General features: G+C 45.2%; 1 protein-coding gene and 1 non-coding gene across 3 annotated transcripts; both read left to right on the plus strand.

The window, feature by feature from the left end:
* Positions 1-136: 136 nt before the first annotated feature.
* Positions 137-17,227, plus strand: zgc:158659 (uncharacterized protein LOC791141 homolog). 2 transcript variants are annotated; one of them, XM_049028151.1, is made up of 22 exons: positions 137-604; positions 4,087-4,330; positions 4,880-5,042; positions 5,383-5,592; positions 6,050-6,300; positions 6,942-7,193; positions 8,090-8,175; positions 9,033-9,138; positions 9,231-9,383; positions 9,846-9,977; positions 10,070-10,194; positions 10,607-10,688; positions 10,910-11,074; positions 11,178-11,281; positions 11,383-11,554; positions 11,853-11,959; positions 12,446-12,567; positions 13,135-13,213; positions 13,335-13,505; positions 13,637-13,754; positions 14,153-14,304; positions 14,816-17,227. In XM_049028151.1, the coding sequence occupies exons 2-22, from the start codon at positions 4,142-4,144 to the stop codon at positions 15,087-15,089; spliced, it is 3,213 nt and encodes a 1,070-aa protein (XP_048884108.1). In that variant the 5' UTR covers positions 137-604; positions 4,087-4,141; the 3' UTR covers positions 15,090-17,227. The 2 variants fall into 2 exon arrangements, with proteins under 2 accessions (XP_048884108.1, XP_048884107.1); XM_049028150.1 differs by lacking the exon at positions 137-604 and adding an exon at positions 1,637-2,152.
* trnak-uuu (transfer RNA lysine (anticodon UUU)) lies at positions 10,353-10,426 on the plus strand. Its single transcript has one exon. It is a non-coding gene; the product is annotated as a tRNA-Lys (tRNA).
* Positions 17,228-17,450: the final 223 nt, after the last annotated feature.

Raw genomic sequence — 17,450 nt, forward strand, 5'->3', positions numbered from 1 at the left:
CACTGTATTTCTGTTTGCTTCAGCAGCTGGGGGGGGGACAAGAAGCTTTGGGTGGGGGGACTGCAGTTAGACATGTGAAAGAAAACAGGAAAGCATGAACAATGGGGTGACAGAACCCAGCGCCAGGACCTTAGGATGAATACATCGCACAAAGCCTCATACCTACAATACACTTACGCTCTCATGCTCAGGGGTGTTGGAGACACACACTCCAGCCAACCAGAGAAGTTTAAATTATGACATCTTATTGGTCACTATAGTCCCGAGGAAGACAGGCAAAAAATCTGTTAAAGAGAAGGCAGCATGTTCTTTTTCTGCAGCTTTAAGACCGATAACCCGCTACTTCCCGCTACTCCCGTATTAGCATAATGAGAACAGTGTGAAATTAGTGTCTGGATTTGTTTTCCCACAAAGGAACAGCAGTTGTGGGAATACGCCTGTGGTCATAATAATTTAGATGTACTTTTTGTTCTGTGACAACTATCTCACGATTTTCCCCTCTGTATTATTTTAAATAGCCTGAAATAACAATGGGAAACTGAAAAAAACTGACATTGTGATGTGATTTAACGAATTTATATAAACTTGAAGATTCGATGTGCAGGTAAGTTTGCTATTATTTCTGGAATTAGTAATGAAAATTCCCAGATGTCAATTTACTTTTTTTCTATTAAATTACCTTTCAATTGCATTCTTAATTTTAGCTACAACTTTTTAGCATTTTGATATTTTGTCAGTTGTGAAATTCTGTTACGGAAAGTATGCTTCAGATTACAGGAGCCTTTATGTGGGTCATGCGCCAATATGATCTTGTTACTGTTTAATGTAAATAGATTCATTTTACAGTCGTTTTACGAAATCTAATACAGCGTTAATATACTCGTGCACGTCAAACAGACTGAAATTATCTAGGGTATGTAGGAGTACATATCTGATTTTAATTCGCAATAGACGGTCTTAGCAACAGACAAGGAATAGGTTTATTGGAAGTATAAACTGCTCATTCACATATAATCTCCACATATAAACAAGGGAGGATGAAGCCCTCGTGGCTTTTCTCGGTGTTACCGTGGTAACAAACTTAGTCACCTCCACTGTGGTGCTAGGGGTACCCGTCATCGTACTGTTTGCAAGAACCACATGACTAAGATTAGAATGCGTCCATTTAGAAGGGAATTGTTTATTCAGTTAAAATGTATCCTATTATTGATGTCGACTCTTGCACTTGTTTTAGGGGGAATATGCGTCAACTAAAGATTACATAACCACGGAATCCCGGAAAAAAAAATCGTTGCTAAAAATCGCGTTACATTTGACAGTTGTGGCTGCTGTGATGCATTCAGCATTTTTAACTTTTAGTAGGTTTATGACTGGTAAATAACAAAAAGACGTGTTTATATTAGGGTCCTGCCTTTTATCGACTGATTTACGACTAAAATTTTCTTTGTTTTGCTTGTGTTCCTTTTAACTGTTTCGTATTGCTTAAATATAGTCTATGACTCATTATTTACACGAAACAGGCGGCAAGCCTTCTGACAGCTAATGCCGATACTACTTGTAAACATCAATACCATGTAAGTCAGTATTTCTGCTAAAAATACATTAACGAAAATATCTCACGCGTATGACATTGTAAACACAACGAAAGCTGCGGATCCGATTCGCATTAACTGATTATTTATTTTATCTCGTCTGTCAGTGTCATCGGTTCCAAAAACATTTACAATAACAAGACCCTTAAAGTCACCCTGCAGTCATCGAATTTCGGTTTTCTCGGCCTCTGTAATATACTATTGCTTCCCCTTTAAAAATGAATTATGCGATTACTCCCCCCCACCACACTCACGCAAATGGACACACAGCGTCCCATACACCCTCCCTTGCTGAATACGTTGTTCAGTCTAAACAGCAGACTTTGGAAATTACCGGAGCAGTTAATCTCCGCGGTTAACAGCGCCGGCAGCTCAGAAGTGGATCAGACTTTGATAGGGGAGTGCAAAGAGTGTCGGAAGCGATCAGACCAGGACAAAGATGCTATGACTATATATCCCCCGCGCTAGTGTGGCGGCACGGGGGAAATGTTAAGCCAGGAAATCAGCCCCACCAAGTGATACATAACTGTTGGCCAGGCTGGCACAAGTGCTGCTTAGAGGTGAGTGAAACTTGAAGAAACCATTTGTCATCTTGCTGCGGTTAAAAAAATTTAATCGGAGTCAGGACAGTAGCGGCATTATTACAGTAACAGATTAATTTTTTTTTAAAGAAAAAAACCTTCTCACTAAATGCCCGGTGTCGGTCATTAACGTTAGTGAAATTAATTTTCTTCGCTTCTTCAACATAATGCGTAACTGGCGCATTGGCTATATCTCCTCTAGCTTTGTTCTGGTGCCGATGGTGCTTTTTGGGAGTCGATCAGTTCGTATGTGGAATAGAACCCGTTTTATTAATTAATCATTTGAAGAAAAATATTTTAAAGTGTATCTGGTTTACAAAAGCGCCTGCTGGGTTTCTATTGAACTGTTTGTTTATTTGAATGTGTAAGTTTGATTTGATTCGGATGACATCATATAGCCTGTCGCTGTGCGTTATTAGAAGAAATAATGTATAAAAAACAGACGACAAACAGACAAATGTTTTAATTCTAACTATAATCATTGATGGGAATAGAGACAGAGTTATGACAGCGTTTAGGGCTACTGAAGTCAATTACTCATCTATGATTTGGGTTACAGCCTGATGCCACCGCGTGGTTATCTGACCACAGCTGTCAAATTATAGGGGGAAAGCGTATACAAGTAAATATATCACAGATTGCTACATATATCGCAGCAAAACGACAGTTCTGTACTGGAAGTAATGGATGTTAGTATTTTTTTTCTTTTGGTATGATTTGGGATATGCTGTGCTTTTTTAAATATTGCATATTAGAATAGGTTCTGGTTTTTGAATAATCTTGGTAACTACATATTTGTCTCGTTAACCTTTTCAAAAACGCCTGTACTACCTAATAGTATCATGGCCAGTAACAAAAGCGATCGTTCTTGGTGAGATTAAAGATTGTTGAAAGTGACCACGGCAAATTTATTTAAGCCTTGCAGTCACAAGCTTGTGGTAGTTGTCAGTGGGGCTTTGTGCATCGGCGGTGGGTATGTGCCCTACTTTCGCTCGCACGGCCCCGACTTGTCCCTGTCGTCGCGCCTTTGTTCATCCCACCGCCGCGCGGTTACATTAGTTTGTCTTGGTGTTGCGTAGGATTGCGTTTGACTCGCAGCAGCTCCGTGGCGGCGCCAAGAAGCGGTCAGAAGATCAGGGCCAGTTGACTTCCGAAGGCAACAGGGAAAGGTCGCTATGAAAAAAGAAAAGCAGCTAGTACCGCAAACTATGTGAACGTATTATATAACGATTACAATGAAAAATACCAAATCTGGTTTTATGACAATTCCATATGCATGTATGTAATTAAACCGAATCGAAGTGATATGTCTAATAATATTTTTTATTAAATTTTTTTCCGATGGACTTGACGCATTATTGAGTCTCATCTTCTGTTTCATTCACTTACAAGCAACCTATGCGAACATCTGTCTGTTTAATATATGTTCGTTAAAATATTGCCTTCTGCTTTTCCATCATGTTTCATCTCTTTCCCTCTCTTTTTCTCATTCTCCATCTCTCCATTTCCCTCCTCCCCTATACCCCTGAGGCTCTCTTCCTCCCTATTCACCCTCCCCATGAAACGCCTACCTTCTACATTTCCCAGTATCTCTTTTTAACATCACATCTGCACTAATGTAGCCCTATTATCATTTGCTTCTCTATTTTCATTCCTCCCTCGACATTTTCCTCACATTCTTTTGCTTCGCCTGTCCTTTCTGACATTTTCCCTGTTAACTTTGTTCCTGCATTCATCTTTATTTGTTTCTTTCTTCGCATCTTTCTGCCTTCCTGTCCTCCTTCCTGCCATCTCGTTTCTCCATCGTCCTCCATCAATGTCACAGCCATTTATTGCTTTCTTGTGGTCATCATCTTCCGTCTGTATCTTCCACATCTGTGATCATCTCACCCCCTGTTCCTCCTCTCTCTCAGTCACTGGTAGCCCGGTGTGTTTTGGTGGCCCAGGGCCAGCTCCCACCTCGTGAACATGCCTCCACGGCCCTCATCTGGGGAGTTATGGGGCCTCCATCTCATGCCCCCCCGCATCCTGGTGGACTGCTGTCTGCCCAACGGCATGCTGGTCAGCCTGGAGTGCCTGCGGGAAGCTCCACTTATTAGCATCAAGCAGCAGCTCTTCACAGAGGCCCGGAAATATCCTCTCTACCACCTCCTACAGGTCAATAGACACAAATTCACAAGTTTGTAGGCTCTACATGTAGAAGCACAGGGATTTCCTATTGATGTGTACCATAAATGACAAGGTGGTCTGCATTTTATATTTCTGTGTGATCTTCATGTAGATTGCATTTGACTTAACTGACATCAATCCATATTATGCAATTTATGTTAAATAAATGGACATCAGGTAATATGGTGATTAAGCTCACACACTGAACAAGATTTTAACCTGAATTGCTCCTGTAAAGCGATATACACTATAGGTTGCTTTTGAGATTGACTTGGCTCAGCAACAAAATTAAAATATGCTGTAATCATAGCATCAATTAATCCAATGGTCTCACAAGTCTAGTGATCATAAACCACTAGAAATGAAATTAGGCAACAAATGCGCTGTAATCTCACAAATATTCGTCTTAGGTGGCCATGTTCTCTCCTATTATAACATGAAGGATGCTGCCCCTTTAAGCAGAACTGCATTTTGATACGTCTCTTTATAAGATGTCGAGCTAGGAGCTTGTACTGAAGGTCTCTATTGCTTTGACAGGAAGAGTCATGCTACATCTTCGTTGGGGTGACACAGGAGGCGGAGCGGGAGGAGTTCTACGACGAGACACGGCGGCTCTGTGACCTCCGGCTCTTCCACCCCATCCTCAAGGTCATCGAGCCACTGGGCAACAGGGAAGAGAAGATCCTCAACAGGGAGATTGGTTAGCATCCCTTCCATGTCTTTTTTGCCATTGGTCGCTTTTGGTGCTGTTAGTCAGGGTTTTTCCATGCTTTTGTTGCCATTGGTCAGGATCCATTCAATGCCTTTTGTTGCCATTGGTCAGAATTATTTCATTGCCTTTGTTACCATTGGTTGTGGGTCCATTCAATGCCTTTGTTGCCATTGGTTGGGGTCCTTTTCATGTTTCAGTTGCTTCTTCAGTAGCTTGGTTTCATACCTTGCCCATTTTGCATTTCCAGACTATCCACTCCACACACCTTTCCATCAGTATAACTCTCTGATCTCAGATCAGTTTACCCGCCCATTCGCCTTCCATGCAGGCTTCGCCATTGGAATGCCCATCTGTGAGTTCGAGCTGGTGAAGGACCCAGAAGTGCAGGACTTCCGGCGCAACATTCTGAACGTGTGCCGCGAGGCCATGGAGGAGCGGGAGGGGGGCGGCGCCCATAGCCAGGCCCTCTACGTGTACCCCCCCAACGTGGAGTCGTCCCCAGACCTACCCCAGCACATCTTCTCCAAGCTGGATAAAGGTCACTGACACAGCGTGGACCCAACCGAGCACAAGCCCACAGCCTCACTGCTGTTTGGCAGCATTAGAGCTGGAGATTAGTCTAGTGTTAGGGAGCACAGTGCTCCAGTTGCCTAAGGACACATTTTTCAGGGGTATACAGAACTGCAGATGCACCATATTTATTATTATTATTATTATTATTATTATTATTATTATTATTATTATTATTGTTATTATTGTTGTTGTTTTATTAATGATAATAATAATACAGGGCCAGGGACATGGGAATTAATATGCAAATATTTCGGCATCAATCTCCATCACGATTAATATTATTATTAGGAAGCTGTTTGCGCACTTAACCGCTCATGTTTTGAGCATTTTTCATTGCAAAGGCCGGGCACTTATTCACCTTACCGCTGTACTCATTAGTCTCACTTTGGTGTCGGCGCTTACCCCCCCCACTCCCCCTGCAGGCCGCCTGATCGTGACCATCTGGGTGATAGTCTCCCCCTCCAACGCCAAGCAGAAGTACACGCTGAAGATCGCCCACGATGCCCTGCCTGAGCAGCTCATCGCGGAAGCCATCCGCAAGAAGACGCGCAGCATGCACCTGTCTGCGCAGCAGCTGCGCCTCTGCGTGCAGGAGTACCAGGGCCAGTACATCCTGAAGGTGTGCGGCTGTGACGAGTATCTGCTGGAGAAGTACCCGCTGAGCCAATACAAGGTGATATGCCAGGGACCGCTTCTGGACAGCTTGGAGCCGTCTGTGAGCTTGAGACGTCTAGGGATCAGCCTACTTTCCCTCACTCTGGGGATTATCTCCTGTCACTGTGGTAACGATAAAGGCGCATCTGTGATAAAATGTGCACAACTTTCCAGGGAAAATGTCTCCGAAATGCCTGTGGGCCTGATGTTTGAATGAACACTTGGAGTACATTCCTTTCTCTCTCTGCATTACCCCCAACATACTTTTGCTTCTATCGCTCCATTCCCACATTCCCTCTCTCTCTCCATTCCTCTCTCGACATCTCTGCATTCCTCCCTCTCTCTGCATTACCCCCAACATAAATCTGCTTCTATCTCTCCATTCCCACATTCCCTCTCTCTCTCCATTGCTCTCTCGACGTCTCTGCATTCCTCCCTCTCTCTGCATTACCCCCAACATAAATCTGCTTCTATCTCTCCATTCCCACATTCCCTCCCTCTCTCCATTGCTCCCTCGACGTCTCTGCATTCCTCTCTCTCTCTTCCACATCTCTCTTATTCTGTTTCTCCCTCTCCCTCCCTCTCTCTCTCTCCATTCCTCTCCCTCTCCCCTTTTCTCTCTGTCTCACCCCCCCTCTCCATCTCTCTCCTCCTCCCCAGTACATCCGGAGCTGCATTATCGTTGGTAGGATCCCACACCTCATGCTGGTGTCTAAGGATAGCCTGTACAGCCAACTGCCCGCCAGTGGGTTTGTGACCCCCTCCTACAGCCGTCGCACCCCCCAGCCCAGCCCCTGCCCCGGCGGAGGGGATTCCAGTGCCCCCCGCTCCCTCTGGGCCTTCAACACCCTGCTCAGGGTGCGACTGCTGTGTGCCACTTACGTCAACGTGAACATTAGGGACATCGACAAGGTGAGGGGTAAGGGTGCGGAGGGGGCGGGATGGGGGCCTCCTAAGGGTGGGGGGAAGGTGGTGGGAACTGATAAAGAAAGGGGCAGTAGAAAAGCGACCGGCACAGTGCAATAACACAGAAGCAGTATAGCAGGAGATATTTCCATAGGGGTAATAAAACAGCGATAACATTAACACACTGGGCAATAAACTGGGTCAAATTACTCAGGAGTATAAGTGCAGTAGAGGAAAAGTGGAAAGTTAATCTATGGTTTGTAAAGAATCCAAAGAAAGCCATTTATCACAAACATGCAGCAGACTATAACTGCACAATAACATGATAATAACATTAAATTAAATGCATTAAAAACTCAGTTTGAAATGCACACTGCAAAAATCAAAATTAATAATTCATATGTAATGAATCCTCAAAAATAATAATCAAGATCAGAGTTTATCACCCAAGGATGTACGTATTTCTGTAACAGTGAGAAGAGAGAAATAAAAATAATCATATTGCTTTTTTCAGCACTAGAGAAGGTGGTAGCAGCCAAATCCATCATAAGATTCAGTTACCACTGGTAGATAGTAAAATAGGCCAGAAAACGAATAAACACATCGTTAGGTGGTAATGGTCCAACCACTAACCTGCTACATGGCCACACTGCCCCTGGAGGCTACCCCAGGAAGTACAAGGACACATGGAACAGTGGAGGCCAAAACTGGTATACCAAAACTCCACTCGCAGAGATTGGGGGCAGGACTGGACCCCAAAACCTACCGGTGCAAGGCTATTGTGTTGAGCCACTGTGGCACTGTGTCCTGTTTACAAGTGCAAATATAACCACAGTTATATCCAACGCACTTTGCAGTCTGTGCATTAGATTTTTAATGGGTCGCTGTGATCTTTATTTCAGATCTATGTGAGAACAGGTATCTACCATGGAGGCGAGCCGCTATGTGACAATGTCAACACCCAGAGAGTGCCTTGCTCGAACCCCAGGTAAGCTGGACCTGCAGGAACCCCTGGTAGACAGCAGCCAAGATGGGGGACACCCTGGATGAGATGGCAGAATACTGCCGGGCACATATTCACATTCGGGTTAGGTCCCTGTGCTTGTTTTCAGAAGATCATTGGGTCAAATCCTATGGATAACAGGAAAGTCATATTGCCATTGGGCTCATAATCCTAAAAAAATGCTCCAGGGGTACTGGGTAAATAGCTGACCCTATACTCTGACCCCAAGCTTCGCTCTGAAATAACAAAAAAATTCCAATGTACTTATGTAAATAAAGTATCATTTCAATGAAACCTACATGTCAATAAGCAGTGCTTTAATGCCAATCCCCAATGCGAATCCCTATTTTCACTCTAGTCTGAAATAGCCAGTAAGTCACACGTTGTCTGAAGAAATGTAAGGGGTCCTCTCTGGTTACTGGACAACAGTTCCGAATGGACTTTGGGATGATTGTGGCCAGAGGATTTAGCACAGAAAGAGCAGCTGTCTTATGCAAGACTAATGCTCAAGTACATATGAGTTGCAATAATCCTTTAACTGGGATTTGTCATTTAGGTTGGAATGAATAACAGATTTAAAATAAGTAAAGTGTAACTCCAGTGTCTGAAGGTAGAATGAGTCACTGTTTTGAGAATGTGACTCTTCTGTTTGAAGGTGGAATGAAAGGTTATGTAAAATATGTTTACTCCTGTATTTAAGGTGGACTGAGCTTCTAATGTAAAACATGTTTACTCCTGTGTTTAAGGTGGACTGAGTTTCTAATGTAAAACATGTTTACCGAGATCCCTGTTTTCAAGGTGGAATGAGCCGCTAATGTAAAACGAGTGAACTTGTTTTTAAGGTGGAATGAATGGCTGACCTATGACATATATCTGACCGATCTACCCCGGTCGGCTCGACTGTGTCTCTCCATTTGCTCTGTCAAAGGTCGTAAGGGAGCCAAAGAGGTACGAGACATCCCAGGTTACCTTAGATCGCAGCATTACCAAAGTGTGGGAGAGTGCGGCACATGTGATGCATGTGTTTGTGTGTGCTGCAGGAGCACTGCCCTTTGGCCTGGGGGAACGTGAACCTGTTTGACTACAGGAACACCCTGGTGAGCGGCAAAGTGGCCCTGAGCCTGTGGCCCATGCCGCATGGCCTGGAGGACCTGCTCAACCCCATTGGAGTGGCTGGGTCCAACCCCAACAAGGTGAAAAGGACGTGAAGGGAAAGGCAGAAACTCTGCTTCCAGTACTGATGCCATTTGCTGGTCAATTTGTAGACATGCAAGTACTTTTAACAGTCTGGTGAGAAATGTGCTTAAATACTGACTTCAGTTTTTAATTTATACCTCTTCTGCATACATCTATGTGAACTGTAATATCTGAAGTGTTACTTGTTCTACTGGTAACACTGCAGCGCCTTTCATTATTTTGCATTTGTATACTGTTCATTGTTCTTTGTTCTGGGTGTAGCTGAAAGACTAAGCATTCTAATATACTTCATGGCCAATAAAAACATCTCGAATCTTAAATCTATCCTACATTCAGGGCTGAATTTTGGGGATGGGTACTAAAGCCATTGTTGGGGTCCTAAAAAAATGCTTGCCCATCTTTCTCCCTAAACCTGACTTCATCCTGCTCTATTCACCCCCCCCCCCCCCCTCCACCAGGAAACCCCCTGTGTGGAGCTGGAGTTCTCCTGGTTTAACCAGACTGTGATCTTCCCGGATGAGCAGCAAATCGAGGAGCACGCCAACTGGACCATCTCCCGCGAGCTGGGCTACAATTACTCCATGGGGCTGGTGAGAGGGGAGGGGGCAGAAGAGGGTGCAGTGAGGAACAGAAAGACAACACGAGAGCCCACAACCCGCCCCTGTTCCACCCTCACCCACAGAGCAACCGACTGGCATGTGACAACACCATGTCGCAGGGGGAGGTGGAGCAGCTGCTCAGCCTTTGCAGCCGGGACCCCCTGTACGAGCTGTCTGAGCAGGAGAAGGACTTCCTGTGGAGGCATCGGTACGTCTCCCTTGGATGAGCTCATCCTGTCCTACTAGAGCTTTCTGTGTGTGTAAGTTGGGTATCTCTGACAACTGTTGCTGAAAACAGCATAAGGGATGTTTTGATAGTACTTCAAGGCAAACTGAGATGTCAGGGGTAGCACAGCTTTGTCGAGAACCCGGACAGCTCAGTTGGTTAAAGCATCAGACTTTTAACCTGAAGGTCCAGGGTTCAAATCCCTGTTTGGGTGACGTTCATGTATCTATGGAATTACCTGTTTAAGACCAATAAAGTATTTCTATCTCCTGTCTGAACAATGGTGTCATGGAAACACACGGAACTCCCTACTAGATCTTGGATTTCATAGACCTTGCTGTTTATCTCCGTACTTGTTCTCTCCATAAGCTCCCGCTCGTTCCTCTGCTTTCAGACATTACTGCGTCAACATTGCCGAGAGTCTCCCGAAGCTGCTCCTTTCGGTAAAGTGGAATTCACGAGACGAGGTGTCTCAGGTAAGGAGAAAGACACCAAAGCTCGGGACAGTATGACAAGAAGTGACAGAATGGAGCAGAGCGACTCTTAGGGAACGAGTCGTCTTCTTACCCTCCTCACCATTAGTTCCAGCCTTACAAGCACATCTGCTTCCTTAATTTGAACTTCCTTCTCTTCTTCTTGTCTCTGTGGGTGTCAGTGTGTATTGTAATTGCTAACTCCGCCACGTTGTCCCCCCCAGATGTACTGCCTTCTGCGTGACTGGCCCCTCATGGAGCCGGAGAGCGCACTGGAGCTGCTAGACTGTAACTTTCCGGACCCCATGGTACGGGAGTTCGCTCTCCGCTGCCTCGTGCAGGGTCTGACGGACGACAAACTGAGCCAGTATCTGCTGCAGCTGGTCCAGGTAACAGAACAGAGATCTCCCTCTGCCAGGATGGCGCCCTCATAAACTCCCTATACACAGGTGTGCATGCGTACATGAGTGTGCATCCACAATGTTTCTGCAGGTACTCAAGTATGAAATGTACTTGGACAATCCTTTGGCTCGATTTCTCATCAAGAAAGCGTTGACCAATCAAAGGATCGGACACTTCTTCTTTTGGCATCTTAAGTGAGTCACATTGATCATGATAATAATGATGGTGATGATGATGATGATGGTGATCAAAAGAATGTCAGTGATGATGGTGGTCAACGTATCGAATGAGGCAGGTCGGAGATGCACAACAAGACGGTGTCCCGCCGCTTTGGCCTGCTGCTGGAGGCCTTTTGCCGTGCATGTGGGATGTACCTGAAGCACCTCAACAGGCAGGTGGAGGCTATGGAGAAGCTGGTCAATCTCACTGACACCCTCAAACAGGAGAAGAAGGATGAGACGCAGAAGGTATAGCATCTACTCCAATACCATTGTAGCAACCATAGCTGCAGGGTATAAGAGGGACCAGCCTTGTCATCAGGCAATATGTTTTGAATTGATTAGTGACAGGAGACAGTCCATTCTGGGGGCCAATCAGCTTTAAGCTGGGACCAGTGCCCCTATTGTCCTGCCCCTGTAAACACTCCTGCCAATACAGTGTTGGGCATATACCTGTAGCTCCCTTCTTCATTGGCACAGCCATGGACCACTTTGACATCATTTGACCACATGGTGAGCTATTCTGTGTGTTAATTGGCTGCCTCAGACGCAGATGAAGTTCCTGGTGGAGCACATGTCCCGCCCCGACTATATGGAGGCACTGCAAGGCTTCGTCTCACCTCTCAACCCCGTCCACCAGTTAGGTAACCTCAGGTATGACCGCACTGTTATGACAGAAGCCTCAATATCACGCATGTCCCCTCAGCCCTGGCAACAAGGCAGCATGGCTCACACGCACTGTCGGGGTAATCCACCCCCCCACTCGAATATGTTCACCACCTGGGAAATCCCAGGTGCTGTGTCTGACCGCCGAAACCATCTGCCTGTCTGTCTTTCAGTCTGTTCGTCTAGCCCTGTATGCCAGCTGTGTTTCCTCAGACACCATAGCCCTGCTCTTCTGCTTGCGCCACTCACAGTGACAGGGCTCACGTCATCCTGGCTCCCTGCCTGTCTGCACAGCTGTCTATTCCATTAAAATGGCCGGCACTTTGTTTTCCAGCACTAATAACAATTCAGCAGTCAGTCAAGTGACTCCTACCCTGCTACCATCTTTTCTTACATTTCCATGACCTTCCTCCTTCTCTCCCCGCCATCTGTGTCCTTTTCTTATCCCTCTGTCTACCTTTTCATCCTCACCAGGCTGGAAGAGTGCCGGATTATGTCATCGGCAAAACGCCCCCTGTGGCTAAACTGGGAAAACCCCGATATCATGAGTGAGCTTCTGTTCACCAATAATGAAGTCATCTTCAAGAACGGTGACGGTGCGTTTTTTTTGTTACTGGCAGGATGTCAAATCTCATTTTTGATGGAATCCTGTAGCGGAGTCCAAGCTGTATGTAACGTCTTAATAATGTTTCTAGAGCAAGGTACTTCCGCCTATTAAATTCGTACAGTTCCCACAGGATGTAGATTTTATTGTAAAATACTCAGGTGAGAAATGGAGAAGTGTCAGTGTCACTTAAACTCCGGTATCAAATTAGATCAATGAGCAGGTAGACTTCAGCTGTTTCTTTCTAAGGACATTTTTATCCTGATTTAAATGCAAAGCACTCCATGACATTATTTTTTAATGTAATAAATTATTTATGAGCTCTCTCTCACAGCCAGAACCTAAAATATAAAAGAGGGGTTAGATTTTGTGGTTTAATTTTTACTGAAGTTGTTCAGTCGGTTCACCAGTGCCCAGGAATAACCAGTAGAAGTTTACTAACCTGGTCTGGTAAACTGTCTCATCTCCTTCACCTAGTCCTTATCCTTTTTAAACCTTATCTGTCACTGTTCTTGTGCGATTGCCTCTGGGTGTCAACGTTTGTTCATGTTCCCCTCAGATCTGCGGCAGGACATGCTGACTCTACAGATTATCAAGATTATGGAGAACATTTGGCAGAATCAAGGGCTGGACCTGAGGTAACGCCAGTTTGGACACTAGTGTCCGTCACTGGGCCTCTTGCCATTTAAACTCCACGCCCTCACCGGATCTCCCACCTCGCATGCTGATGCTCACAGCCCAGAATCCACTCTTGTGCAGGATGCTGCCCTACGGCTGCCTGTCCATCGGGGACTGTGTGGGTCTGATCGAGGTGGTGAAGAACTCATACACCATCATGCAGATTCAGTGCAAGGGCGGTCTCAAGGGGGCGCTGCAGTTCAACAGCAACACCTTGCACCACTGGATCAAGGACAAGAACCGTGGCGAGGCGTGAGTCCATTATATTACCTTGTCATAGTGACCCCGCCCCCCCTGCACCCATCTCCTTTATATCCTAGCAAAGCTACGCCCCACCCATAGCACCTCCCACCCCATCCTGATTTGTTCTCCGGTTCCCGCAGGTATGACCGAGCCATCGACCTGTTCACTCGATCCTGTGCCGGATACTGTGTGGCCACATTCATCCTGGGCATTGGGGACAGACACAACAGCAACATCATGGTTAAGGAGAATGGACAGGTATGACCTAAAATGGTCATTTGGGGGGCAGTGTGTGGTGTCAGCAGAATCAGTTCACTGTTGGGTCCCTGAACAAGGTCCTTAAGCCCCAGCTGCCCCATTGACTGTCTGTCCCTGCTTTTTTCAAATACATGTGACTTTGGATAAAACCATCTGCTAAATAAAATTAAATGGATGATAACATAGTTTGAGTTTACCGACCTGGAAGGAAGGGCATACAATGCCGCCCTATTAGCTTCACCCAGAACATCAGGAAGTCTAATCCATGCAGAAGGGGGGTATATATTTTTAGAGATTAGCCATGAGTGAACACGGGGCGTCTGTCACCGGTCTTTCCCCTGACCCGGGATGCCGGTATCCTCTTTTTCTTAAATTCAACCCACAATTTTCCACCCCAGCTGTTCCACATCGATTTTGGCCACTTCCTTGACCACAAGAAGAAAAAGTTCGGCTACAAGCGGGAGCGGGTGCCCTTCGTCCTCACGCAGGACTTCCTCATCGTCATCAGCAAGGGCGTGCAGGAGTGCACCAAGACCAAAGAGTTTGAAAGGTGCGTGTAGAGAGACACGTCGCATGAATGATGTGTCAGTGTGTCGGACCAAGATGTTACACATTTCTTGACATGATCACTGGGGTATCGCCAATGTTCTCACCAAATAGCAAACGTTCCAATTCCACATAAACTATGTTCATGACCATAGAATTATCAATTGCTCCCTACTTTCAACTCTTTATAATGTTTGCCCTACAGGATGTGTTTTTATAATGATAATTTCTGGACAGTTATTCTTATTGGTTAATAGGGGACATCCCATCTAATGCGTCCCCTGCCGTTTGCCCCATGTTTCCTGGGATAGGCTCCCGGCTCTGCCTGAGCCAGGACCGAACAGGAGGCTGGGAGATGGATCACTGAAAGAAACTCATCGATTGATTGTATCACATGTTGCTTTGTTTTAGTTACTATTGTTTAGACACCAATAAGTGCTAGAAGAAGTCTGTGAGCAGGATTTCACTGCCGGTGGACAGAGCGTAACGCTGCCTTTCCTCACACATGACTGCAGGTTCCAGGAGATGTGCTACAAAGCTTACCTGGCCATCCGCCAGCACGCCAGCCTCTTCATCAACCTGTTCTCGCTGCTGCTCGGCTGCGGCATGCCCGAGCTGCAGAGCTTCGATGACATCGCCTACCTGCGCAAGACTCTGGCACTGGAGAAGAGCCAGCAGGAGGCACTGGAGTACTTCACCAAGCAGATGAACGACGCCCACCATGGCGGCTGGACCACCAAGATGGACTGGATTTTCCACACCATCCGTCACATGCCCAACGAGCACTAAGACCCAGAGATGAGCATCATCACCTGATGCACTTACTGACACACGCACTGACATTCTTACATACCTGTGATTTAAAACCATCAGGACTAATACTTTCACATACAGGCTGTCACTAGACTGCAATCCAGGCTATCAACCATCTTTAACAGTTCCGTACCAGGCAACATGTCGACTCAGACCTGGCCAATCATGAACCAAGTTGCATGATTCAATGACAGACATAAACCGGTTAAATTTCATACCTTTACTGCAGTGAAATGTCAAGAGGAAAAAAAGGAAATATATTGTCACAGATGCAGCAAAGTTTGCAGATTGGGGCTGGCAGGAGAAGTGCGATGGCTATACTGCTGCAATGTCACATGGTTTTCAGGCTTCCGATAGTCAGACGACCAACACTGGGACGAAAGCTGATAGACTCTGAGGCGTCTTTGCACCAGGACTTCAGATCGGAGAAACTTCTCAGCTGAGATGAAGACAATCTGTAAGGTTATAAGGTGACTGGTCCGTGTGCCCACCACATGCTAACTGGGTTGGACTGACAGCTCAGCACTGGACCAGTGCTCTTCCTGCTGCAAGACGCACGTCAACAGCACTGTGAGTTTGACTGTCGCTCGCTTTTCCAGCCTCCACTGTTAAGTAGCAGTACGGAAAGGACAGCTGTGTGCGGCACATTTTGGGAGGAGGCGACACAATGGATGGATCTATAGAAACAAATTGCACTGCACTGGTGTCTCCACACTGCACTGGACTGTACAACTGCACTATATGGGGACCAAGTGAAGATGATGATCAGTGTTGATAGTCGCATCATCACCCACTCTAGTTGCACCATGCACATTCACTTGAAATGATGGGAATGAGGCACTAAAATCGAAAAACTGAAAAGCAGCTTGATTGAAAGTTGTACACCCCCATCTTCCTGCAAAGATGCCAAATGATTGGTAGGTAGTAACATCATTATCAAAACACCCAGTTTAGTATCACCTGGCAAGGGGGGGAAAGCAAAGCATTTGACTGTGCCAATTTTGTCTTCCTAATTGCAAATCCTGTATTGGGGGGGGGGGGTGGAGGTTATTTTCCGTCGTGTTTGACTTCAGTGTTATATTGTGAGATTTTCAACCAATTCGAGGAGCTTTATAACCAGCAAAAATATGTTTTTAGTGAAAGACACTGTGAGTGCAATAAAGCCCTTTACTCATTGCATGGTCTTTACAGTGGCAGATATGCTGAGCTCTTCCACGGTCATGTGCAGAATACTGTGCTAGATGCTACATTGGGACATTAATCATTTCCTTGAGACCAGCTGTGAAAGAGGCCTGGGGTGTGATACCACTTAATTAGCATATAATGAGTACGGGGCTTAATAATTTGTGTACCATCAGGGAACTAGTCAACTGACAATCTCAGAGAACTCTTGTGAGCAAAGGCCTTTCTCAATGACTATGGTCCTCTTCAGTAGCACCAGATTCGACATAGTAGCAGGACTGGTTCCTATAGACATAGATTAGTCAGATAGCATAGACAAATACCCACAATCTGACCTATATTTCACTGTAGTACATGTTAGTCACTGGCCAAATTAAGGGTTTCTCATTGGTGCTTAAAGATGTTAAACATTTATATCCATCCATTTTAACAATTTTCAGGTCTAGAACTAACTTATGCATAATCTTTATGGATTTACAATTGCATGAGAGAGAACAGTTTGTTTGGCTCCAAAAAAGTCAATTGATATGAAATTAATATTTTTCTTGAAGTCACCTTGCTTTTCAATGTTTGAATCATTCGTGGAAAATCAGGTATTTGGCATGGAAAAATAACTCATGTGGCACCTTAAGTAAAGTTTGCATAGGACAAATCAGTGACTATATGGATATTGGAATCTGTGGATAGAAACCTTCTGAGAGCCGGTATTTTCTGTGTGATGACCAGTAGTTGTTGGTAATACATATTGTGGTGGGACTTTGTTAAAGAATCGCTGTACTGTATTTTGATAAAAAGTTTATACACTGATGTTAGCATCGTTGCAGTTCGAAATAACAGGGCTGACTTGATTGCGTAACTTATGATTGGTCTCTTGGATGTTTTGCTATGATGTCGTTTTCAGTGATATTTAAATAAAGATTTGTCAAAATGTGTGCATGGTAACTGAAGGCCTCATACAAGAACATAGAGAAGCGATGTGTGGATCGGGCTCTGGGAAATGGTCAAATAAAAATAAATTATCCATACATTAAAAATAACACAAGATAACATATAACACAAAACTGAATGGGACACATGGTGCAAACGCCATGTAAAAGAGTGTAATGATTAATAAAAGGAGTTACTGAGGACTGGAATTACTACGGACTAGACAAA

This window comes from Brienomyrus brachyistius, chromosome 10 (genome assembly GCF_023856365.1).
Source record: "Brienomyrus brachyistius isolate T26 chromosome 10, BBRACH_0.4, whole genome shotgun sequence".
Lineage (NCBI taxonomy): Eukaryota > Metazoa > Chordata > Actinopteri > Osteoglossiformes > Mormyridae > Brienomyrus > Brienomyrus brachyistius.

Excerpts from the sequence above, each read along its gene's own strand:
- zgc:158659 (XM_049028151.1), top strand. The coding sequence starts at position 4,142 with ATGCCTCCACGGCCCTCATCTGGGGAGTTATGGGGCCTCCATCTCATG. Across the intron at positions 9,139-9,230 it reads GTCGTAAGGGAGCCAAAGAG|GAGCACTGCCCTTTGGCCTG; the intron begins GTACGAGACATC and ends TGTGTGCTGCAG. Across the intron at positions 13,506-13,636 it reads GACAAGAACCGTGGCGAGGC|GTATGACCGAGCCATCGACC; the intron begins GTGAGTCCATTA and ends CGGTTCCCGCAG.